Raw genomic sequence first — 22,710 nt, forward strand, 5'->3', positions numbered from 1 at the left:
ATCGAGTACGTGTGGCGCTGTCGGGCCGTAGGCAATGAAAACGAACCAGACAGGAGTCGCAGTGGCCGAGGACCCAGTAGCTGCCAGTGAGTAGCTACGAATGATGAATGACGAGACAAACGCAATGATGGACCTGTCCAGCTTTAGGCAGAAACGAGAGGTTGGCAACGTTGGGCGATCAAACTGGACCTGGAAATTTGACGCTCGGGACGTTGTACAGTGTAAAACGTCCCGAGCAAGACTTTTCATGTCGCATTTGGTGCTGCGAAGGAAAAAACTTGGCGCTATGAACTGCACGACGAGGTTTGAACAATCGCTCTGCAACTAGAAGAGAGATACCTAATGATTGGTGCTCGGACAAGGTCATTTTTTGCCTATTTTGGAGTTCATTTGCTTGTTTGTAGCGATAGATAGCATCATGCTCGATGCCAGGCATCATCACATCATACTTTCGTGTCGTACCCGTAATCTTGCGCCATGAGTACAGGACATTTTATTTGATCCCGACGACGTCTGACCACAGCGGGCGTCTACTGGTGTTTTGAACCCATGCAGACGATGTTGTAAAGCCCTTACCTTGTATCTTGCTTATGTGTGCTGGGAACGAGTGGTTGAGGCTACTGTGAACCGACTTGGGTGTACTGCAGATGGTATGTACTCGGTCTCGAAGCAAAAAATGTTGACGAGATCCAAGCTGCTAGCAAAAGAGGCATTCTTGGAGACCGGCCTAACGTAACCCTAGCCCGCGTCAGGCATGAAAGAGCATGGAAGCCGTCGACGATCAAAGTCTTGTGCGAAGGACAATCAGCTTTTCTTGTGCATGACGAGTACTGTGGATTTAACGTCGATCGTAGAACACTTCTCATAAAGAATCCAACAGTAACCACATTGGTCACCAAAACTGCAAAAGTGTCCAGTAAAATGAGCCTACAGGAGAGGAAGATGATACTCTGGGTGACTCAGGTTAGCAACATCGCGTCCTGGGACACTCATTACGCTATCCTTCATTCGTTTCATTGTCGATCGTAGCAAGCGAAACGATCTGTCCTTTGATCCGCTGTGTCCATTGCTACCCAAACGTTGGCATCGTGCAGCGGTTCAGGGTTTATGGACCAAACATACCTCGACTATCGCTGGCTTGAAAATGCACGTCATCTTCGTATCGAAGTACGTACCGGCACGACTAAATGCCATGCTCGTCGTGGCACATCGAGGTGCATTCGCAAAAAGGGTCTTCGGCAATCTACAATCCGAGCATGAACTATGCAATCCCGACAAATTCAGCCAGCATGGCAGCTTTAACTTGTAGCTATGAAACAAAATGGTAAAGCAGTAGACGAAGCTACCCCAGATACGTAGAGAGCGTCGACATGACCGCTGTAGATGTACTAGTACAACGTGGCGCTGAGTCGACGTGGCGTGCTGCAATACCTTGAGAAAGGTCAAGGATGATTGCAAGTTGCTCACCAGTTTGTCGTTTTTCAAAAGCGTGAGAGGGATGTATTCACGTCAATTTGTATCGACCGCGCCAATCCATCGAGAGATGACAAGAGTCACGACGCAAGCGACGCAAAATCATGGGGTTGCACTCGTCTCAGATCGTCAATACCTGCAGACGCCTATGCACCTTGCGTACACATGATAGTCCATGCATGGTACCATGAGCAGTGCGATCACATGGCGATGGCGCCGATCTGTCAGGCGATTGACGCAACGATGGGCATCGCCTGATATATAGAAGAGAGCTCAACGACTGCCGAGTTGTACTCTTTTGAGAATGCCGTCTGAAAATGACCGGCTTTACTGCACGGCGATGAAGTGAGCTTGTCGAGACGGCGCAAGGTCTAATGGGAGCGCAAGGGACGTGCAAGCCGACATCTTTCTTTGAGGTCGTCTCTGTGTCTGTTTGATCTCAAGGCCACACGTCGAATGAGAAGCATCAAACGTACATGGGATGGTAAGCCAGCCACAATCGTCTAGAATCCAAGAGCATAGCTGTCCAAAAAGCATCTTTTGGTTGCCAGCATACATACGTTGTCATTGGCCCTGCTCTGTTGTCTCTCGTGAGCGCTTGCGCACCTTGGTCGGAGTTGTGAATCTCGGCTATTTTCGTATCAAGTAAGCCATACCAATGCCAACAAGGGGACGAGAGCATTGCCCCACAAGACGACACATTGTCCGCATTATTGTCCGCGATACCATCTTTGGTCGAGTCCGGGCGGCCGTTGGCGCCATAAGACAACTCGTTGTTGAGACTGCAGTTAAATAAAGACCTGCTGGCTAAAAACACATCACTGCCGACGGATGATGGAGTCGCTTGTACTCGGTCGTTCGTAAAACATTCATCGCCTAGGCTAAAGGACCTACCGGTAGCTGCACTGCCCACGCAGGAGTAGTAATACTATACCGAACTGGATACTGTACGATGCGGCAAAGGCTTTGCCGCGTCGTGCAGTATCCAGTTCGGCATCCCATGACTTCAACATGGCACATGCCATGTTGGAGTAAAGATGTGTGATTGGCTCCAATAGCTTTCGCCTGTCAGCGCACTGTCATCTTTGCCGCGTCGTCCCAGCCCATGTCCGATCCGATCGCAGATCTGTACGACGTTGCCCTTGGCCATCTCGCTACGCCTCGCGAGCATGGCTTCACGCACCACACAGATTCCTTCACGCCCCCAGAGCTATCCGTAGACGGCCTCGACGAGGTGCTCACGTGGCCGCTCTCGGACGCCCAAGCGGCCAAGCTCGCGGTGCTCTATGGCCGTGACGCTACGACAACGGTCGTGCCGGGTCGAGCGATCTCAGTCGACTCGAAGCCGGCGAGTATATACACGCCAGTGTCCTTTTACGAAGCCGTCCAAGACAAGCTGCTCCTGTGCGAGTGGAATGGCCGTTTTGAACTCGCGCACCTCGTCCTCCATGCCGCCGGGAGCACGGACACGAGCCTTTTGCAGCCGTCCGACGTCGACGGTCGCGCGTTTGCTCGGCTCATTGTGCTCCTGCCGTCGCACTGTGTCGGCGGCAACATCTCGCTCACGTACCACGACCAGGACGAGGAGTGGTCGGTGGCCACCGCCGCGCGCCCGCCGACCGGCCTGTCCTTTGCCGCCGCCGCCGCCTTCCTCTCAACAGTCGTGTCGTCGGACCCGATCTCGGACGGACGGCGCGTCGCACTCATTTACCATCTCGTCAACGACAAGGCGACGCCGGACTGCAGCTTTGCCTCGGCGCCGCCCAGCCAAGCGTATGCGCTCGGCTTCTTGCGCACCCTTGCCAATGTTCCGTTCTTGGGAGCGGGGCGCGTCCTCTATCGTCTGCAGCACGATGTGGCGTTTGATCCAACTGGATTTAAGGCCCTCTCCAAAGCTGACACTGCTTTTGTGCGCGCGCTCGACGCGTCCGGGTGCTACGACTACGTGCTTGCCGAGGCGAGCTCGCACGCGTACCCGTATGTGTTCTCAGTCATTGCTCCGGACGGTGCCGACATCCCGGCGATGGTCCTCGCAGGCGCGACAGGGTTCGCGCACACGGTGCTCGGCAAGCCCAACCCGCACCCGCAACATCGAAAGCTGTCGATGCTCGCCTTTTGGCCAAGATCGTACCGGCTGCGTCTCCTCGGCATCAAGGCGGCGGTCGCGCACGTCGAAGCCGTCATGCAAGGCGACGCCGAGCCGTCGCTGCTCGGGTATTCCACCAAGATGCAGCTCGTCGAGGCGCTCGTCTACATGGTCGGCGCGCAGACAGATTCCGGGTCCAAGTACCACTGGGACGGTGAACGACGGCCTGTGGCGGAACGAAACCCGATGCTGAGCCATTTTTGGTACGACAACAGTACGGACGCTGAGCCCATGACCGCGCGCCTCCTTCAGATCTTGTTGGATTTAAACGACTTTCGGCTGCTCGACGTGTTTTTAACCCGATTGATGGAAAACGAAGTGCACCCCAAGATGGATCGCATCTGGCTCAAGTTCCATGCGTGCGTTGCACGGTTTGGCTACGACGCCCTCGCGCCCGCCGTGCATCGTCTTCTAAAGCGCTGGGCCACGTCGTCCCGCACCGCCGCCGCGCATGTGCCATTCTGGCTTCTCGCCAGCCTCGCCGGCGTCGCCGCCGACCCCGTCTGCGCCGCACTGGAGCACCCCGAGGCACGCGACCGGATTCAGTGTGCGTACCGCATTCTCTGGGACCACTGGGACGTGCCCTCTCTCTTTCGAGAGCCCGAGACGATTGGACGCTTCGATGTAACGTGCTCGCTCGCCACGGACGCGCGTCTGCACCTCATCAAAAACTGTCTCCTCCTTGAGGACTACTTGACGCGACGTGCACCGTCGCCGCTCGAGACATGCCTGCCAGTGCCTGTGGTCGATGCCATCAACGAGTGCTTGGCACCTGCATCGATCCTCGATAGCATGCCCGACGACTACGCCGCGATGACGTACATTGCTGCCCCCGCGATCGGTTTTGCGCTGCAGCACCACCCGCAGTTGGCCCTCGGCACCTACCGGTGCGTGCGCTGGCGTCCTTTGAGCATCGCCTCACTGTCGTGGACTCTGTGGACGCGATCCTCGGGAATCTTCTTCTGCACGCGATCTACTCGGACGCGGACGACGACGAACTGCTCGCGTACGTCGGCAGCTTGCGCTCGGGCATGGGCTTTCCCACCTGCACGCTCGTTGCGGCCCTCTGTGCGTTTCTCAAGCTCCGGTCGGTTGCGCGGCGCACGCTGGATGTCTTTGCGACCGTCATTTGCCGCGTGACCGACTGCTTGTACACGCCGCGCGGCGATGTGCTCGCGTACCTCTTGCCGCACTACTTCAACCGATCGGACGTTGCGGTGCAGTACCCGACGTCGACTCTCTTTGCCGTGTGCGAGGCGCTTCTCGCGGATGCGCTCGGCTTCTTCGCGACGTATGCGCCGCAGCGGGCGCCATTGCTTGTGCGCCAGGTCCGCTCGATGGCCGAGCTGGCGTCCCGCAGTCGCCATCTCGTGTCGCCGGCGGCCGTGCTCGTGCCGCTGCTCTCGGATTTCGCGCAGCGGTGGCCGACACTGCCCTTGACGGTGCGCGATCAGCTCGCCGACATTGTTCGCCCGCTCGTTCAAGCCACGGCGGCCAAGGCCGGCGCACCGATCCACGGGCTTCTTGGCGCGCGCTGCTTGTGCCCGATGTGCATCGCCGTGCGCGAGTTTCTCCGCACGCCGCAATGGAGACTCGACAAGACCTTGTTTGCGCCGTGCCAAGACGCCGCGCGAGCGATCGCAGACCTTCAGGCCGCAGGCTTTGTCGTCGACGACGACGACGACGTGTCCAAGGTAATGACGACGCGTGACGACGATGACGTGGGCGACACGGACGAGAAAGCGCTGCCTTCGTGGCAGCCGATTCTGCAGGCGCAACTTCACCTCGCGGCGCTCGATGGCCTCGCATAAGTGTACACTTGAATACCCAACAAGAGCTTATTGTGTGCTTGGTCGATGCTACAACCATCACTCTCCCTAGATAGAGTGATGGTCGGCCCACGCCGGCCGGCCGAACGTTCGCCGAAGCTGCAGGATTCGGAACATGGCAGCAAATAGTGTACTTTGTGAAAAATAGTATTCACGGGGCAGGGCATTGCTTCATGTTGTAGTAGGCTACGTTTTCGCTGTACAGCGGTAGTGTTTGCCAGTCCATACACCTTCCATTAATACATACTCCATTGCAGTTTGACTCGTGCGGACGAGTGTCGACGTACACAGTGTACCTTGCACAGGACACGCTACCGCGCGTCAATCACACTATTTAAAAGATAATTGGAAATCGTGTGAAAATGCACTTTCCACAGCAAACGCCATTTTCAAAAACATGGCGTCGTGGCTCGAGACGCTGCGGTCGCTGACGTCGGACGTCGAGCGCGAGCTCTTCTCCGTGCTTCGGCGCTACGGGCGCCCAGAAGACTGCACCCCAGAGCACGTGGTGGCGCCCTGTACGCTTGCGCTGCGTCTGCACCCGAGCGACCCCGAGTTCCCGTTCGCGCTGGCCAACGGCCTCGAGATCTACGTCGCGATTCCGGTGGCGTACCCACGCGAGGCCGCCACGTTCCGAGTCCACTGTGATGTTGCTGGCTTCGACGCGCTATTCTCCGCGCGGATAGCCTCGGCGCTCGATGCGGCCATGGCCGATTGCGTCGGCCACCTCGTCCTCCGCAAGCTCCTCACGTGGCTCGACAACCATTTGAAGGAGCTCATCATGCCACCCAAGCCAGCAGAGGCGACGGGCGACCACGCAGCAGCCTATGGAGATGCGCCCGATGTCACGACGACAGCCACCGAGGGCGGCGACGCTGAGCCGCGTGCAGCCAATGGCAACGACACGGCTGCGAACCAATGCGATGTGACCATCGGAAAGGGCGACGACAATGAAGAAGCCAAGTGCAGCGAATGCGACGGTGAGAGCGAAAGCGACGGTGATGCCAAGGGGGCTGACGACGAGGTCGATGGTACTCTACCCGTGTGCAAGTTTTTCCTCGCCGGCAACTGCCGGCGAGGCGACCACTGCACGTTTACGCACGCAACGTCCGAAAAGAAGAAGAAGAAACGCAAGCGCCGGGGTCCGTCCAAGGCCGTTTGCCGGCAATTTCTCGATGGCAAGTGTCGTCGCGGCGCCAAGTGCCGGTACACGCACCCGCCGCCCGCAACCGCAACGGACGTCGTCATCGAAGACGACGACAACACAACCAGCGCCAAGGAGCAAGCCGAGACGCTAGCTCCATTGCCGGAAGACTGGTCGGTCGACCAGCAGCACGCGCTCGACGCCGCACTCAAGCAATTCCCCGTCGGATGCATGGACACCAAGCCGCGCTGGGAGGCGATCGCGGCGTGTGTGCCGCACAAGTCGCTCAGCGACTGCGTCAAGCGCTTCAAGTACCTCACCGCGCTCGTAAAAGCAAGCACGCGACACGTCGAACCACCGCCTCCAGCGTCCGACAAGGACGACGACATTGACGAGGACGAACATGCAAAGCACGACGAGACGCGCGACGCCCGTATTGTGCCTGCGCACGCCCGCGTCAAGCTGGATTTGGTGCCGGACGTCTCGGCCTGGCACATTGACCTCGGCGCGCTCTTTCTGTACCAGATCGACACGGTGCAGCTGCACGCGGTCTCGGGTCGGTTCCAGTGCCTCAACTGCCCGCTCTCCTTCCTAACGACGCTCTCGCTGGACGCACCGTCGTACAAAAAGTGGTGTCCCCGCTGCAGCCTCCTGCACACCATCGAGTTTCGGCCCATTCTCGTGCACGGTGCCAACTCGCTCGCGGCCAACATGTCGTCGACCAACTGCGCACTCGTCGACGTAAGCACGCCACTTGTGTGCCTAGCGCTGTGCGCTGGCTGCGGTGTCGAAGGTCTCTTGTCGGCTGTGCCCCGGATCCGCGCGGAAGCGTCGTGCCGCGGCTGCCACGCCAAGATGGCGCTCGAGTGCAAGGCAGCGACGATCGTCAAGCCATTAAGCGCGCCCGACGTCCCTGTGTTTGACCAAGGCAAGAAGACCAAGAAGACCAAGGCGCTCAGCGAGAATGTTCTCGTCGTGGGCCAGCCGCTCCCGAACGAAGGCAAGTGCAGTCATTATGGCAAGTCGAAGCGCTGGTTCCGCTTCCAGTGCTGCGGCACGGCGTACGCATGCGACATTTGCCATAGCGAGTCGAGCTGCCACCAAGCGACCGCCGGCGTCTTTGCAAGTCGGTTCATCTGCGGCCTCTGCTCGCGCGAGCACCCGACGTCGCTCAAAGAGTGTCCTTGCGGCAACGCTGTCGGCGCGGCGGCCGTCAAGGTCCACTGGGAAGGCGGGAAAGGCTGTCGGTCCCAGGCCACGATGGCCGCCACGGACAAGCACAAGTTTCGCGGCCTTGCCAAGACGCAGAGCCAGAAATGCAAGCGCGTCGGCCTCGAGGGCAAGCTCCGCCGCGAACGCAAGCTCGAGAAACAACATGCGGCCTAGTCGCATCGGAAGGTCGGGACGTTAACCCTCCCAGACCTAAACGCGAAATGTACTAGTATTATCATGGTATAGACACATATAGTGTTTTGATGCGCGCAAACCTACGACGATCTATCTATGTACTAGTATCTATCTATCTAGTGATGGCGCCCCCGGATGCACCGTGGTTACTATGGCTTCCTTTGTAATTTTCGTTGAAAGGGGATGGATCTGCCTCGATGCTCATACTCCGATCCATGCCCCCGGTGACGCTCTTGCGTTTGAGTACTTGAATGATTCAAGTGATCAACTAAGACTCTAAACGATTTTTTACATGCACAACGGGAAGTCACCCTGCCCTGTGTTAGCAGCATACTAGTTGGTCCACGGCAACGAACTCGATTGGCGCGATTAGGTAGAAGGACATTATGGTCGATGTGGCTCTATCCTCTTATGTACGCGGCGGCTTACTTGAAGGGCCACCAGCTGCTGCTACCGCTGGCGGCCTCAGTCGCAGGGTCGACACTCGGCGGCTCGTCCGAGACAGGGCCGTCATTCCCGACATAGCGCGCTTCAAAGTTGCCAATGCCGGGCACAATGCGGCCTTGGCTGTCGGACGCTGCGTCGTAGGAAGCGGTGACGAGGTTGACGTCGGGGAAGACCTAGAAGAAGCGTGAGCGGCGGCGGCTTTGGGTATGCACCTTGCAGAATTGGTCGGCCGCAGCGGGGCACGTCACGAGCGAGACGACCTGGATGTGGTCGGGCTCGACGCCTTTTTTGAGCAGCAACTAGCAGCGTGGACGCGTTAATAGTACGCAAGCGCTGGAGCACGAGTGTACCTTGATCACGGGCTGCATCTTCTCGAACGAGGCAAAGTCCGGGTGCAGCAGCACGACAAAGCTCTCTTCAATGTCGTCGGGCAGTGACGACGTTGCAACCGCATTGTCCTGGAGCTTGATTGCACCGATCGTAGAGTCAAACGGAAGCGTCGACGCCAACAGATGCTCGAGTCTACCAGAAACGATAAAGGTTAAAGAGGTAGAGCGACATGTCTACCGCTCCGTGCACAGCTTGTCGTCGCAGAGCGCGATACCGCAGACCTTGACGTTGTCTTCGTAGTCGACGCCCTTGGCCTTGTACCCGAGCGGCGTCGTGACAACCGCCTACGTGACCGCGAATGAGGATTCTGCAACACGTCGTCGTCGTCGTACGTCTTCGTCGTTGGGCAGCTGCGTCAACGCGGCCTCGAGCACGTTGCGAATGAGCTTGTCTGCGCAGTGCATAAACTTGGCGCCTGCACTGCCATGAGTACTACATAAGGATGAGCCGGACGGCATCCTACCCGACGAGGCGTAGTCGCGCAGGTGCGTCATGCCCGTCTGGATCGTCTCGCTCTCAAGGTCAAGCACCTCGACGTTCTTGTGCTACGGTAGCGTGAGCATTTGGCTGCCGCTGGCGATCGACGTACGTTGGCCTTCCACAGCTCGAGCTTGACGCCACGCCCGAGGACCTCGCTGCCACAGACGCATTAGCTGCGTCGCCCAAGCACGCGCTTCGTACCCGCTCTCGTAGATGCGCTCCTTCTGGCACGAGGCCACGGAGAAGGCCATCGTCATGGCCGCGACGGACGCTGCTGCGTGACGAACAAGGTGGCGCTGCATGCTTACTCTCTTCAGGTCCGATCGCCTTTTTGCATCCGGGTTCCATCGCCTCGCCCTTAATTTAGGGCTAAGAGGCCTTGTTGGCATTGACTTTAGGAATAATATGATATAGTGTTACATACTAAATACAAGTTTGCTTGCATGCCACTTCCTACAGTATTCAAGAGAAGATCTTTGTAATAGTGTACGGCGCAACTCGTTGACATCTTGATCTTTCCTTGATACAAAGGGAACGCGGGGACTTTAGGACGCTCAACTACGCTAGACTCTCTCTAGCTTACAAATGTGTGGAGAAGCACGGCATGGTACTCAATACGCAAGCCACAAAAACATGCATACCCAGCCGCTCGAGGCATGAAACCGAATGCGCATGGCAAAGCTGATCACAGCGTAACGTACGTTGGCGCGCGTGGCATTGCATGGCTTCTGTTGACAGGATGGACTTGCTTCACGTGCTGTTTATTGAGCGGTATGAGCGGCTACAGTGGACTTGCCTCGCCGAGATCTATATTAGCATTGCGGTCGTCGCTCACGTGTATCGGTTGTTGCGCTGCCCTGAGTTCCCTTTCGCATGAGCAGACATTGGTGAGGTCTCGACTAATGTCAATCAGCAGAAATGGGCACGTATTGTTATAGCTGGCAGCGACGTCGGGCTCTAGCATTGCATTCTAATAGCGTTCGCGGGGCCTTTGGTCCACACACAACGTGTATACCGACCGTTGCACCCTGCGCGTGGGAGGAATCATTCGCCGGAAGCAAAGAAATACCAGTATATTATTTCGAGGATCGAGCCGAACACAAGGGTTTCATGGACGGTTGGCAAGCTCCCCAGACTGTCTGCCGTTGCTTACCAATTTGCAATCAAATGTTATCGACGATGGTGGCGAGATTGCGTGCAGGTATCCAATTGAACGACTCGGGTGCTACCGACAGTACTTGTCGTATTGCTCGCGTTCGAAATCTTCGCTTCGTCCCAGTCTTCGATACCGGTACTGCTGCGATTCCAGATCGTCAGTGCTCACTTGAAGCATGATGATGCGACCCCTGGGCGACGAGAGTATCTACCCAGCACCGTGAGCGTTTGTGTGAATGGTGGCAAAGGCAAAAAAAGTTCGATCGGCGCGAGAAAGCTTGCCACCATCATTCGCTTGAATTCCGTGCAAACGCCGTGTCTACCAAGCGCTGGCCGTGCTGGCGATCCTCGGACCAGCGATCTGTCAAAGCAAATTAGAAAGTCATATGACGGGGACCTCCTAGACTTATACGAGGGAAGTCTCTACGATCTTGTCGCTTTCCCACGGCTCGTTCGTTGTCGTACGCAAAATTTCTCGCCCCAACGTACATACCGACATCCAACGGACATGGGGCAAGCATCATGCAGTACGTAATGCTCGCATGAATGCGGCTCGTCTTGGGGTACCGACACGGTCTGCCAAGGCCGATTCTGCATTCGCTGTGCATTCCAGATGCAGCATCTTCGATGAGCACGGCGATCTCGCCCAATTTTTCGCTCACAAACGTGTGCAAAGGGGCGCATCGTCGCTTGTGATCGCAGCCGCTGATAGGTGCAATGGTTGTTCGTTTCGATTGGCGCGGGGTGCAGCTTAGATTCCGATGTTGCTGGATCCTCAAAAGACTTCGAACTTCGAGCGTCCCGGTACAATGGTGACATCTCGCCACTGAAAAGAGTGGGACGATCCCAGAGACGGTTCTTGCGATGTAGCGGGCCAAGAGCAATGCAGCTCTCAACCCTCGTTGAATTGACATGCGTGAATTGACATGCAACGACAAGCAGCGACGGCTCGGTGATGAGTGCGGCCAGTCATCCAGAGTTCCATGGGCTAATTATAACTATTCACTACCACAAATATTTCTCCTCCGCCGCTTGGCTAGACGTTGTGTGCGGAAGCTGATTACGGAGCACCGAAGCCCTGATATTGGATTTATTGAACGCATTAGTGAACGAACCCAGCTGCTGCCAAGGGTCGTTGCATACAAAAACAAGTCCTTTTCGTGCAGGATCGCGGACGTGGTTTAATTAAAATAATAATATATTCTTCGTGTCACAGTCCGTGATCACATGCCAAGAACCCTGTCGTTTTCATTTTTGCTTTATTTTATTTTATGAACCATCGCAAATCGATTTCCATATTTCCCACGTTCTTCCCAACGACCCTATCATTTCTTGCTAGTTTCTGCATCCCACCCGCAGAGGGCCGACCCATTTCCAATCCCTACCCTCTCAGCAACCTGCTCTCGGCCATCATGGCACTGAACCGAGTGCTCGACCACCAACCAAATAGCCACCTGCGATCAGTCGCTCGAAATGATGATAGTGATTGCAACCTTGGCGCCACTGGCCAAGGTGCGCAACGTTGAAAAAACCAGTCGCGTTGATGCGCTTACTTGCGGGCAATTTGTTGGCACAGATTAGGTCCAGTCCTGCCGTGATAGGGCAAGGAGTTGCTTTTGGGCCTTGGTGAGTGTTGCCGTCCTTTTGTTCGTTGTAGCCACAAGGTCTCGAAGCGCGCTTAGAACCAGCTCACAACCACTGCACGGTCGTACAAAGACGCCAAACGTCGCAACTTGATACTTAAACGCGCGCACGTCCTGCAGTAGCCACAACGAAAGCGGACCAAGGCTCATGGCAACCCCGCGCAGAAGTCGGTCCCAATCCAAATCCTTCCGCGCTTGGACATCTCTTGAGAAACACGTGGCGCTAAAAATATCTAACGCATCGTACCGTAATAAATATAAAAAGAATAAAATACACACGCCGTGGCGCACGTCTGGCACTGTCATTTTGGGATTTCCAGCGCGTCGCAACAAGAGCATGGGCACGCCAAAGCGCAAGCGCGACGAACAGGTGCCGCGCCGCTTCTCGACGTTTGTCGAGGCGGCGACGCTCTACCATACCATGACGTCGGCGTCGTTTACGACATTTCCAAAGTTTTATACGATTCCCAACGAGCACCCGTGGCCGGGGCACCTCCGGGGCACAAAGCTCAACACGGCTCAAGTGCGCACCCACTACAAGAACGGAACGCTGCACCCCGAGACGATTGCGGCGCTCACCGCGATCAACTTTGTCTTTGACGTCAACGAGCTCAAGTGGGAGCTCAAGCTCATCGCCCTCCAGACGTACAAGGGTCTCCACGGTGACCTTTGCATTCCGCAGGACTTTCGCGTCCCATTCAACGACGCGGCGTGGCCGCGCGACCTCTGGGGCATGCGCCTCGGCCTCGCCGTGCGCAGCATCCGCCAAAAGACCGACGTGCAGTCGCCGCGCTATGCACAGCTCTCGGCCATGGGCTTTGTCTGGAACGTGCTCGAGCTCAGCTGGGACACGAAGCTCCTCGCACTGCGCACGTACAAGGCACTCCGCGGTGACCTCCTCGTCGCGTACAGCTTCAAGGTGCCGTCGGACTCGCATCACTGGCCGCCCGAGACGTGGAATCTCAAGCTCGGGCACGCCGTGCACAACATTCGTCAAAACGCCGACGAGATGGCGCCGGAGCGCAAGGCGCAGCTCGTGGAGCTCGGGTTTGTGTGGGACTACCTCGAGCTCAGCTGGGAGGCCAAGGTGACCGCGCTCCGTGCGTACAAGACCGCGCACGGCCACCTCAATGTTCCGTACGGTTATATCGTGCCCAAGCATGGCGTGGAGTGGCCCAAGGACGCGGGTGGCATGAAGCTCGGCCACGCCGTGCACAACATCCGCCAAAACACCAAGGAGCTCTCGCAGGCTCGAAAAGACCAGCTCAACGCGATCGGGTTTGTGTGGCACTCGGTGACGCTAACTTGGGACATGAAGCTCCTCGCGCTCCAGGTGTACTTTCGCCGGTTTGGCAATCTGCACGTGCCAGAGACGTTCCGCGTTCCCAAGGACGATGCCGAGTGGCCCAAGAAAATGTGGCACATGCGCTTGGCGGACGTCATCGCAGACCTCCAGCGCAACCGGTCGGTCTTGACGCCCAAGCAGCTTGACGCGCTCGATACACTCGACTTTGCGTGGCCGACGACCGACGACGATGCGGATGACGACGAGATGGACGGCGCGGCGAGCAGCGAAGGCGACGAGTGCTACGAGTCGCTTTCTATTTGCGACGGGTTTCCGCTTGTGAAGCGCCTCCGCCACCTCCACGTCGGCGCGGCGTAGACCTTGTCGACTTATTTAATGACAACACATCGGTATTTTGCATAGTTTCCTACTCGACTCATACAGTGGGCGCTTGTGTCGAGAGAACACTTCAGCAGAGCTGTGCAGTTGGCCCGTACTATAGACTGCAGCTTCGTGTAGTCGTCCACTCGTAGCGACAGAGCCCGTTGACGTTGACCAAATTACTTCGGTGCGGACAAAGCTCACGTGTGGCAATTGAGTGTTTGGACCTAGTATCAGGCGAGCCAACGGAAGTAGGTTCTCATCGTGTTGTCTTGTCGACCATGTAGCGCTGTAGCTACGACAACACATCGTCTAGTTTGTGTTGCTAAGAGCGCGAGTCCGTTGTAGCGAGCACATTTTATACACCGTCAATGTTTCAAGCTCCAAGCTACACGAATTGCAAACCGAAGCATGACATCGAACCGCTCTTCTGCCGCGTCGTATTTCTCCACGACACCCATTATTGAGAAGCTCAATTCCATCGCTGGACTCGAAATTCGAACGTTCGTTGGATAGTAATCATGTTAGGTCGCGCCGACACAATCCCATGCACTCGACGTCCGACCAACTACATATCTAGAGTACTCCATGCGACAGACAGTCACTCTCAAACAACAATTCCTCGGTCATGCTACTACGTACAGCGTCCTGCGCCAATGCCCGAGGTTGCTATCGCTCATAAATGCGACAGAGCTCGCAAGTGTCGTCTTTGTTGCCTCTGTGTTGGCGGTCGTCAAGTACCGGGAGGCACCTGAACGTCACCTCGTATCTTTTCCGCATCGTGAAAGACGCTCTGCTGCGTTGGATAGGGTGCGTACCTTGGTCAGGACTTTGCCGTTCCATTGTGGACAAAACACGTGGTCGAGCAAAATGAGCCCTCACTCAACGATGTCGATCTGCCTACGCCGGGATCAAAGATGTAGTTCATTGTAGAATGTTTCCACCTGCCCAAGTCGCTGCACTGCAGAGCCTGACTGCAAAGGATCTCACGGGCAAAGCGAGAGATGTTTGATGTGAAAAGACATATATTGAAGGAAGATATCGAAACCACTAGGAGACCACGTAGATGCGCAGATTTTGCAAGCAAGCCTAAAAGAGGTACGCGGCAACGCCCACAAGGACAGTGACGCTGGCCGACAAGGCCAAGGCCCCATTTGCAGCGCTGGTTTGCTGGTTGGCAGCGTACGCCGGTTGCGTCGAGGCTGGCGCAGTCGTTGGCACGGAGCTTGCCGGTGTTGGGACCGGGTTTGGCTGGGGTGTCGACGACGCAGGGGTTGGTAAGGGGTTGGGCTGGTTGCAACTGCTGGTGCGGCGGTGGCACTGGGCGATACCAGGCCCCATCCATTCGCACGTGTAGCCGGCAGGGCACGCCTTGGTGTCCATGGTGCCATCGCGTGCGACGCACGCTTTGCCATGGGCGGCCGAGTCAGTAGGCACGCACTGCGAGTACTGCGGCGAGAGAGTTTGGCACGTTGAGCCTGCGGGGCACGTCGTCGGGCCACCGTAGCCGATCCCGCCACACTGCGAAAACCAGTCGCGGCATCCATCGCACACATACTTCCACTGGCAAGTGCCGCCAGACGGCGTCGGCGTTCCCGGGCTCACGGTCGTGACCGACGGCGGATAGGTAAACGGCGGAATCGGTGTCAAAATCGGGTTCGGCGTGGGGTACCCCGGCGTTGACGGCGACGGCGTCGTTGTAGCTGGCGTAGGCCCCGGAGCAGGGGGCGACGGACCCGGTGCGGTAGGCTTCGGCGACGGGTTACTGGGCGTCGGACCCGGCACCGTTGGGCTTGGCGTCGGGTGAGGCTGCGTAGGAGCCGGATACGTCGGAATTGGGGGCATCGGCGAGCAAGGCGTTTGCGTGGGCGATACTGTCGGGACGGGTTGAGTTGGGGTCGGAGGCGTTGGCGACCATGTTGTTTGCGTCGGTGTCGGGGTCGGAGGCTTGGTCACCGGCATCGTCGTCGTCGGCGTCGGCGTCTGGCTAGGCGCGGGGGTCGTCGGGGACGGAGTTGGGGGAGTTTTCGTTGTCGTTGGCGTCGGCGACGGTGTTTGCGTTGGCACGGGCTGGGTGGGGGCCGGAGGCGTTGGCGTGGGCGACCGTGTTGATTGCGTCGGTGTCGGTGTCGGGGGCTTGGTCACTGGCATCGTCGTCGTTGGCGTCGGCGTCTGGCTCGGTGCGGGAGTAGTCGGGTACGGAGCTGGAGGTGTTTGCGTTCGCGTCGGCGTCGGCGACGGTGTCTGGGTCGGAGTCCACGAGGGCGTTGAAGTTGGCGTCGGAGGGCTTGGTGTTTGCGTCGGACGTGGTGTCGAAGTTGGCACGGGCGGCGAAGGTGGTTGTGTCGTCGTTGTCCACGGCGTCGTTGTCGGGCACGGTGTCTTTGTTGGGCACGGAGTCTTCGTCGGGCATGGCTTGCTGGTCGAAGGGGCCGTGGGACACGGAGGAAACGACGTCGTCGGACACGGCGCAGTGGTGCGCGAAGGGCAAGGCGTGCGAGTCGGCTCATTGGGGCACGGTGCACGCGTCCACGGTGCCGGTGGCTGCGTCGGCTCGTCCGGACAAGGCGCACGCGTCCATGGCGTCGGCGGTCGGGTCGGTCCATCCGGGCACGGCACGGGGTTGCGTCCCCCGTTGTTCCAGCCGTTCTCGGGACCGGCTGCCGGAATGCTGCGGACCCGGTTGTTGTCTCCCCAACCTTGACCGTTGTTGTTGTTGTTCACCGCTGGGTTTTGAGCTTGAAAGCCCCACTGGTTGGTGTTCCAGTTGTCAACGTTGCCACCGTTGGCAGCGTTTGCGTCGAGTGCAGCGACATCGCCCGGGTACAACGTCAGCGCAATACCAAGCAAAAGCGCAGTCGGGGCCAGCATGATGCGGGAAGGGTCGCAACGAAGAAAGTTGGAAAATGACCACCAAGGAGACTCTAGACGTGCTAGCATTCTACAGCTAGTCTGCTGTATACCGCCTTCGACGACAAGATCCAGTACACATCAGGCAGACTCGATCTTCTCGACACTAAAGACTCTGTGCATGTGATCACCAGCTGGACGTCGACTCGTGGAACGACGTTCGTCCGTCTTTCCTGTCGCCACGTGTTTGTCCGAGTGCAGGTTATCCTCGTTCTTTATTTAATATCTAGATAATTGTATGTAATAAAATAAACACCCTCGTAATGCTGTCAGGAAGTCGAACGACCTAGAAGTGAAGCGGTGAGCAGTGGCGACCTCCCTGGAGACGGAAAACAAAATATACGTTTCAGTACTGAGCGTATTGTTGTTGTAGAAGTCGTCAAAAGAGTCACCAACATGGCCCACTGAGAATATGGCTATCCCGGTATACTAGCACTGGTTTGCTGGGCTCTATTGCTGAGGAGCACAATATCCCAACTTGAGATAGCATCCTCTTCACCCATATATGTTCCTCACCGGCTGTGTACCGGGTAGTGTCCATACTGATGGTCCATTTGTTCAATGTGACGCTCTGCAATCAATACATGCAGACCACATGCAGACCAGTTCCTCAAGCCAGGCAACATCCGGATGGAACAAAGAACCCGACCCAGTTGGTTACCACGAGTCGGACGGGAGATCAATTCGTGCGGGGTCGTGCTGGCTTGCCGACTTTTCGACATGAAACTGCGTTGCTGCAGTAATAAGCGCACACACCTTTGCCGCACCAACAATGGAACGGTGCAATGGTTTTGTTTTACGATACGAATCGAGGAGTGTTGACATACAAGTAGCGAGCGCACAAGCTACTGCGCGGGCGACGGGGCCGACGTCGACATCACGGGTGTGTCCGAGGCCTCTCCGTTCGCGTTCGGGTTGGCAGCCTGGAAGTTGGACCAGCGGCTCGGGTCATAAATCGTGGGGTCGATATCACCATCGGCAGCACCCACCGGATTCGGCGACTCGGAGCCATCACCGTCGGCGTTGGGGTTGGCAGCATGGAAGTTGGACCACTGGCTCGGGTCAAAAATCCAGGGGTCGACATCGTTCGCGTTGTTAGCGACGCTGGTCTCGGCGTGCGCATCTTGAGGGGCGAGCGCTACGGCAATGGCGAGAAACAGAGCAATCGGGGCCATCATGAGTCTAGGACTTCTTTGAAGTTGGTAAAATCGTAAATGATCGCAGACTGCGCGCGGGATCGGATGCATCCTTTCACGTCATAAGCGCGGACAGTGCAGCTGCTTTCTGTCCATGGTCGAAAACTTACCTGCACTGCATCTAGTCGCCCAAGCCTCTGGTTATTCTCTGGCATTTCTGGTCCCAGGTGTTACCAGGCATTGGTCCCAAGCATATATAGAGTCCGATGCTGCAGGGTTGCTAGCAGAAGTCGAAGCAACGAGAGGCAGTGCAGGCCGAGATCTTGGCTGTCAATGAATTTGAACCCTCGCTACGCCAGCCGCTCTCCTCCAGACTTCCTTGTAGTCTCCATAAAGATGCGGCACATGCAGAGAGGCAGAGTCCATGCATTAATCGGGGTCCCAGGACGACGCAGCTACGATGCCGTGTGTATTCTCGAAAAGAGGGGATAATCCTGCACGGCTGCCGGTAGGGCTTTTGGTTCGCCTTTTGGTCCCACATAACTACGGCTGCGCGGAACACGATAGGCATGTACTAGTAGTCCAAGTAACACTTAATATCGAATTTGCGGGACCCTTCTTCGTGCCTGAATGCATGTGCAGGTAATAAACGAGCTAAAGCAAAAACGACCACGTCTTCGTAACGTTGTGCGCACGATGTGAACGTAGCAGCAGCCTAGATGCTTAGTACGCCAAGGTATCTCGAGAGCGGGAATGCAAGCGCAATGTGTCCCATGTTCTTGGCTCTGGTCGCACGACAATCTCTTTGAAGAAATCATACCATACGGGTAGCATGGTCATTTCTCTGTGCGTTTCGACGCCGAAAAACCGTTTCGATGAGCATCGACGCACCATATTTGCGGCAGACGCTGCTCGAGGCCGCGAGCGAAGGCGACATTGACACAATCCTCGAAACCCTGGAGAACGGCACGTCTATTGACGGACTCGTCAACAGCGTCGAGGCCGGGTCCGGCTTTACTGCACTCCATCACGCGTGTGTGCGGGGAGATGTCGAATTGGCGTGCTTCCTACTTCGACACGGGTCGGTCACGGATGTCTGCGATAAGGTACCCATGTTCCAACGACGCCCTACTTCGCCAGCGGCCCGTGTGCTGCGTAGTTTCGCAAGACTCCGCTGCATTACGCATGCCATTTTGGTCATACCCAGGTACACGGAGACCAACTAAGTCAACGGCCATTATGTGTGGTATGAAGGTGGTCTTTGTGCTATTGGACTCGGGTCGCGCCGACGTTCAGAAGCTCTACGACACTAACGTACGTATGGTTTGCGTCAAATACACATGTGTCATTCTACAAGGAAAGGAAGCCAAGCTGACGTGCTTACAAACGGCTGCCGCGCGGGGCCACACAACGATTCTCCACCTCCTGCTTGTCCACGGCGACATCATTGACGGACGCAATGAGGTTGACGACACTGTTATTTCTCGCTCGTTCAGTTTATCGGCATTTAGGCAGGAGAGACGGCGCTGCATCTCGCCGCGGCAGAGAATCACATCGACACTGTCGTGGTTTTGCTGCGGTGCGGTGCCGACATTGCCGCATGCACACCACGAGGAGACTCGCCGCTGCACTACGCTTGCCGCGCCGGTGCTCTTACCACGGCATCGCTGTTTGTGAGACTCGGCGTCTCGATCCATCAGACAAACGTGCGTTTTCGTTTCCAGCCAACCGACTTAAATTATCTTGCGTAGACGGACGACCCGCCACAAAGCTGCTTGGAAATGGCTCGCGTTTTTGGACACTCGGTGCTTGCCAACGCCATCATCGTGGTACAAATTAATATATATATATATAAAATATTTCCACCGCGCTCTGTGGTGACACCGTGCCATTGTAGGAAGCTCAGCAGCGCCGAGATCTTATCATGGGCGAGGATGCTGTTCGTGTCCGCGCAGCCACTGCCGCCCTCGATATTGCTCGGGTATGTATGTTGTGCGAGGTCACGCCAAAATTTCTTGATACGACGGGACTTTCTGCGGACTCATGATAGGCGGCATGCCTCAAAACACAAGCTCGTGTGAAAGAGCAAAAAGCAGCTTCTGCTTGGACTCAAAAAGTCGACGAACGGCGGGTATATAGCTCACACCTCTACACAGCTCTGACTGCATCACATATGAACACACAGGCCATCGGTATCTACCTTCAAGATGTCCGGACCGGCAAGCCGATCCACGAAGCTGTCCGAGCCTTTGACGCATTTCCGCATCTGCAAACAATGTAGCAATGTCAGCAATTCACTTCATAAGTCGAAATTGACAAACTATTGGTCAACTGGCGGTGCATTTGCGAGCAGCAAATCGTGGTTGGCGACTGTGTAGTTGGCAACTTGCTCGGCCGTCAAATCGACGCGGACGCCGTACTGCACAAGGACAAAACGAGTGAAGTCGTCCGCGGATGTGGCTACGAGACGTCCATTGCTCGAGACTATAAGCGGTTTGAGCCCTGGGAGCGAGTACCTAAGATAATTGTCATGCTTTTCAAAAAAGAGATGTAAAAGACCCAAATGTTTGCACGATTTCGTCCAGACGGCCTCTCCACGCAGCGGGAAGGCAAAATTCTTTCTCGATCGTGAAATCGGGCATACTCATGGCGAGGATGTCTACATATCAGAATGCAATGAAGCTCACATGCAAACGCGTCAGGTGGTAGGTACCCAGTAGACGCTCACAAACCGTGACTTCTTGCGAGTCGACGCGGCCCACGATCGAGTAGTGCACCATGTATTCCCTCAAATTCGCGCAAATAACGCGTTGATAGAAAAATAAACTGATCTAATTATACCCAGCAGTTGCGAAATTTCCCATTCCATGCCGACATCCGTGCGCACGATCCGCAATGCTGCGACCTTTGCTGCAGTTGTGTACCTCCTCGTGCAGCTCACTTTGTCACCGCCACACGGCAGCAACGACACAGTGAACCTAAACTTGACGCCGCAAGATGCCACCTTTGTACAACAGTGTACGCGGTACTGCGACCATCACCAAGTGCGCCGAGCGAGGTGCGACGACGATCCAATGCTACTCTGCGAGAACCTTTGCGTGGATTTGCAAGCCAACATGTCGTACCACTCCTCCATGTGGGGCTCATCAACGCTTTTGGCAGCCTGTGACGCAGCATGCACGGCGTCGTCTCCACAATTTTGTCAAGGACAAGTCTCGCACATTGCACTTTGCGAGGCGGCGGCCATCGCGCGAGCTCAACACGACAAACAAGATCTTGGCGACGTCTATGTAGCGCTGCAAGCAAGCCCATCGATCGTCTCCGTGCTTCTCTTGATTGTGATTTCGACGACCGACATTCTCGTTGCGATTGCTGCGTATAAGGCCTCACTGTTTGAGACGAGCGACGCCACGTTTGAGCCCGACTCGCTCGATGCAACGGCGTCTCTTGTGCGCAAAGCGTTGCGCGCTGCCGAGTCGCCAGAGCACGTACTCATCGTATCCAAAACAGCATTCGAGGTTCGTAGCCTTCTCTTCGACAACTCGTGCGACCAAGCGCTTGGCGTCATTTTGGCGCTGCAATTTCTCAGCTGCGTGATTCATGTATGCGCAAAGAAGTCTCTGGTGCAGTTCCCAACTATTACGATTGACTTTGGGCAACCTGCACACGATCAAAAATTTGCTGGCACGGCCGATCAGAAAAACCAAGGCCCACCCCATGCATTAGACACCGCCACAACCGCGACAACAGGGCAGAGCCGTACGGATTCCAACTACGACAAAAGAATTCCACCGATAGAAACAACAAATCAAGCGCCCCATCAGCCTACAACGCAGTCTCATTGCGAAGTCCAGTCGCAAACTACGTTGCCACCGACTCAAGTGTCGCCAGTACCTCCAACAGCCAAGCCTCTCAGTCGTCTAGCGAGATTTGGAATCGGCAAGTAAGATCGCATAATACATCAGGTTGTACCAACTACACCCACTCACACACACAACACTACAACTTCATCATTAATGCCAAGCCCGACTCCCAAGCCGCCATGGCTGGTTCGACTCCACAAGGTTACCAAGCCGTTGACCCAGACGATGCCTGCCGAAGCCCGCCGCCGTCGTGCCCCGCCAAGGACGCGCTTGCAGCTACCGACCCGTCACCTGGGTGTCGATATAGACTTCTACGAGGCGCCTGCTGCCGTAGCCGCCACAGCCGAGCTCCGGCTACCCGACGCCATCTTACCAAAGTACGCCGACTTCGTCTACCAAGTAATGCTCCGCGCGGTCAAGTTCCGCGCACATTTGCACTGGCTCGACAGGGCCGACCAAGCGTGTCTCTTCTGCCCCGAGCACGAGACGTACCGCCACTTCCTCGTAGACTGCGACTTCATCAAGGACGTGTGGAGCACGCTTCACGCCGTCACGGTCCCTTGGGGCGTGACCTTGCCAACTACGCTCTCCGGCAACCTCTACTCGACGCCCAAGACGACGTCCAACATGCACCAAGCCGCGTTCCGCTACCTCTGGCCCGTGCTCCGCGCCTGCGTCTGGCTCAACGTCTGGCGAGTCCGGAACGATCGCGTCTTTCGCGCCGACCTACCGCTGCCAAGTCCATGGAAAATTGCCGTCAAGGCGGCACGCGTCGCTCAACTGCACTTGCACCACAGCCTCGTCCAAGAGCCCGAGCAGCCTGCTCTTCGTCGGCTTCTCCGGCTCCTCGCCCAACACGAGTGGCCGCGCCGTCACCTCGTCCGGCGGATCGCGCCAGCCTAAATCAAGTCCCTCAACCGAGTACACAAAACAAAGAAATGTCCGACAATTTTATTTAGCATAGTTTTATCTATTGTAATAGAAAACACACTTCAATAACATCTTCATCATCAATGTGTCT

The 22,710-nt window shown here is 56.5% G+C and overlaps 9 protein-coding genes across 9 annotated transcripts; 5 read left to right on the top strand and 4 right to left on the bottom strand.

Annotated features, from left to right (window-relative positions):
- Positions 1-932: 932 nt before the first annotated feature.
- On the bottom strand, positions 933-1,563 carry SPRG_20291 (hypothetical protein). The gene is made up of 5 exons (XM_012345879.1): positions 1,468-1,563; positions 1,356-1,422; positions 1,304-1,309; positions 1,123-1,243; positions 933-1,069 (listed from the first exon to the last, which is right to left on the bottom strand). Exons 2-5 carry the CDS (start codon positions 1,370-1,372, stop codon positions 998-1,000), a joined length of 216 nt encoding a protein of 71 aa, XP_012201269.1. The 5' UTR covers positions 1,373-1,422; positions 1,468-1,563; the 3' UTR covers positions 933-997.
- A 237-nt stretch (positions 1,564-1,800) lies between these two features.
- SPRG_20292 (hypothetical protein) lies at positions 1,801-2,105 on the bottom strand (the record flags this gene model as incomplete). The annotated part of the gene is made up of 3 exons (XM_012345880.1): positions 1,801-1,896; positions 1,950-1,976; positions 2,034-2,105. Coding segments are annotated over 3 exons (195 nt in total), but the record flags the coding sequence as incomplete, so codon positions are not given.
- Positions 2,106-2,578: 473 nt separating this feature from the next.
- Positions 2,579-5,430, top strand: SPRG_20293 (hypothetical protein; the record flags this gene model as incomplete). The annotated part of the gene is made up of 2 exons (XM_012345881.1): positions 2,579-4,460; positions 4,487-5,430. 2 exons carry the CDS (start codon positions 2,579-2,581, stop codon positions 5,428-5,430), a joined length of 2,826 nt encoding a protein of 941 aa, XP_012201271.1.
- Positions 5,431-5,845: 415 nt separating this feature from the next.
- Positions 5,846-7,978, top strand: SPRG_20294 (hypothetical protein; the record flags this gene model as incomplete). The annotated part of the gene is made up of 1 exon (XM_012345882.1): positions 5,846-7,978. The coding sequence occupies one exon, from the start codon at positions 5,846-5,848 to the stop codon at positions 7,976-7,978; it is 2,133 nt and encodes a 710-aa protein (XP_012201272.1).
- A 446-nt stretch (positions 7,979-8,424) lies between these two features.
- On the bottom strand, positions 8,425-9,573 carry SPRG_20295 (hypothetical protein; the record flags this gene model as incomplete). The annotated part of the gene is made up of 8 exons (XM_012345883.1): positions 8,425-8,619; positions 8,659-8,745; positions 8,797-8,968; positions 9,014-9,120; positions 9,169-9,251; positions 9,300-9,381; positions 9,426-9,471; positions 9,518-9,573. The coding sequence occupies 8 exons, from the start codon at positions 9,571-9,573 to the stop codon at positions 8,425-8,427; spliced, it is 828 nt and encodes a 275-aa protein (XP_012201273.1).
- Positions 9,574-12,451: 2,878 nt separating this feature from the next.
- SPRG_20297 (hypothetical protein) lies at positions 12,452-13,777 on the top strand (the record flags this gene model as incomplete). Its single annotated transcript, XM_012345884.1, has 1 exon — positions 12,452-13,777. One exon carries the CDS (start codon positions 12,452-12,454, stop codon positions 13,775-13,777), a length of 1,326 nt encoding a protein of 441 aa, XP_012201274.1.
- A 4,924-nt stretch (positions 13,778-18,701) lies between these two features.
- SPRG_20298 (hypothetical protein) lies at positions 18,702-19,577 on the top strand (the record flags this gene model as incomplete). The annotated part of the gene is made up of 5 exons (XM_012345885.1): positions 18,702-18,932; positions 18,986-19,033; positions 19,081-19,140; positions 19,189-19,290; positions 19,338-19,577. 5 exons carry the CDS (start codon positions 18,702-18,704, stop codon positions 19,575-19,577), a joined length of 681 nt encoding a protein of 226 aa, XP_012201275.1.
- Positions 19,578-20,146: 569 nt separating this feature from the next.
- Positions 20,147-20,606, bottom strand: SPRG_20299 (hypothetical protein; the record flags this gene model as incomplete). The annotated part of the gene is made up of 3 exons (XM_012345886.1): positions 20,147-20,342; positions 20,386-20,485; positions 20,540-20,606. 3 exons carry the CDS (start codon positions 20,604-20,606, stop codon positions 20,147-20,149), a joined length of 363 nt encoding a protein of 120 aa, XP_012201276.1.
- Positions 20,607-20,693: 87 nt separating this feature from the next.
- SPRG_20300 (hypothetical protein) lies at positions 20,694-21,773 on the top strand (the record flags this gene model as incomplete). Its single annotated transcript, XM_012345887.1, has 1 exon — positions 20,694-21,773. The coding sequence occupies one exon, from the start codon at positions 20,694-20,696 to the stop codon at positions 21,771-21,773; it is 1,080 nt and encodes a 359-aa protein (XP_012201277.1).
- Between the last annotated feature and the right edge of the window lie 937 nt (positions 21,774-22,710).

This window comes from Saprolegnia parasitica (genome assembly GCF_000151545.1).
Source record: "Saprolegnia parasitica CBS 223.65 unplaced genomic scaffold supercont2.25, whole genome shotgun sequence".
NCBI classification, from domain to species: domain Eukaryota; phylum Oomycota; class Saprolegniomycetes; order Saprolegniales; family Saprolegniaceae; genus Saprolegnia; species Saprolegnia parasitica.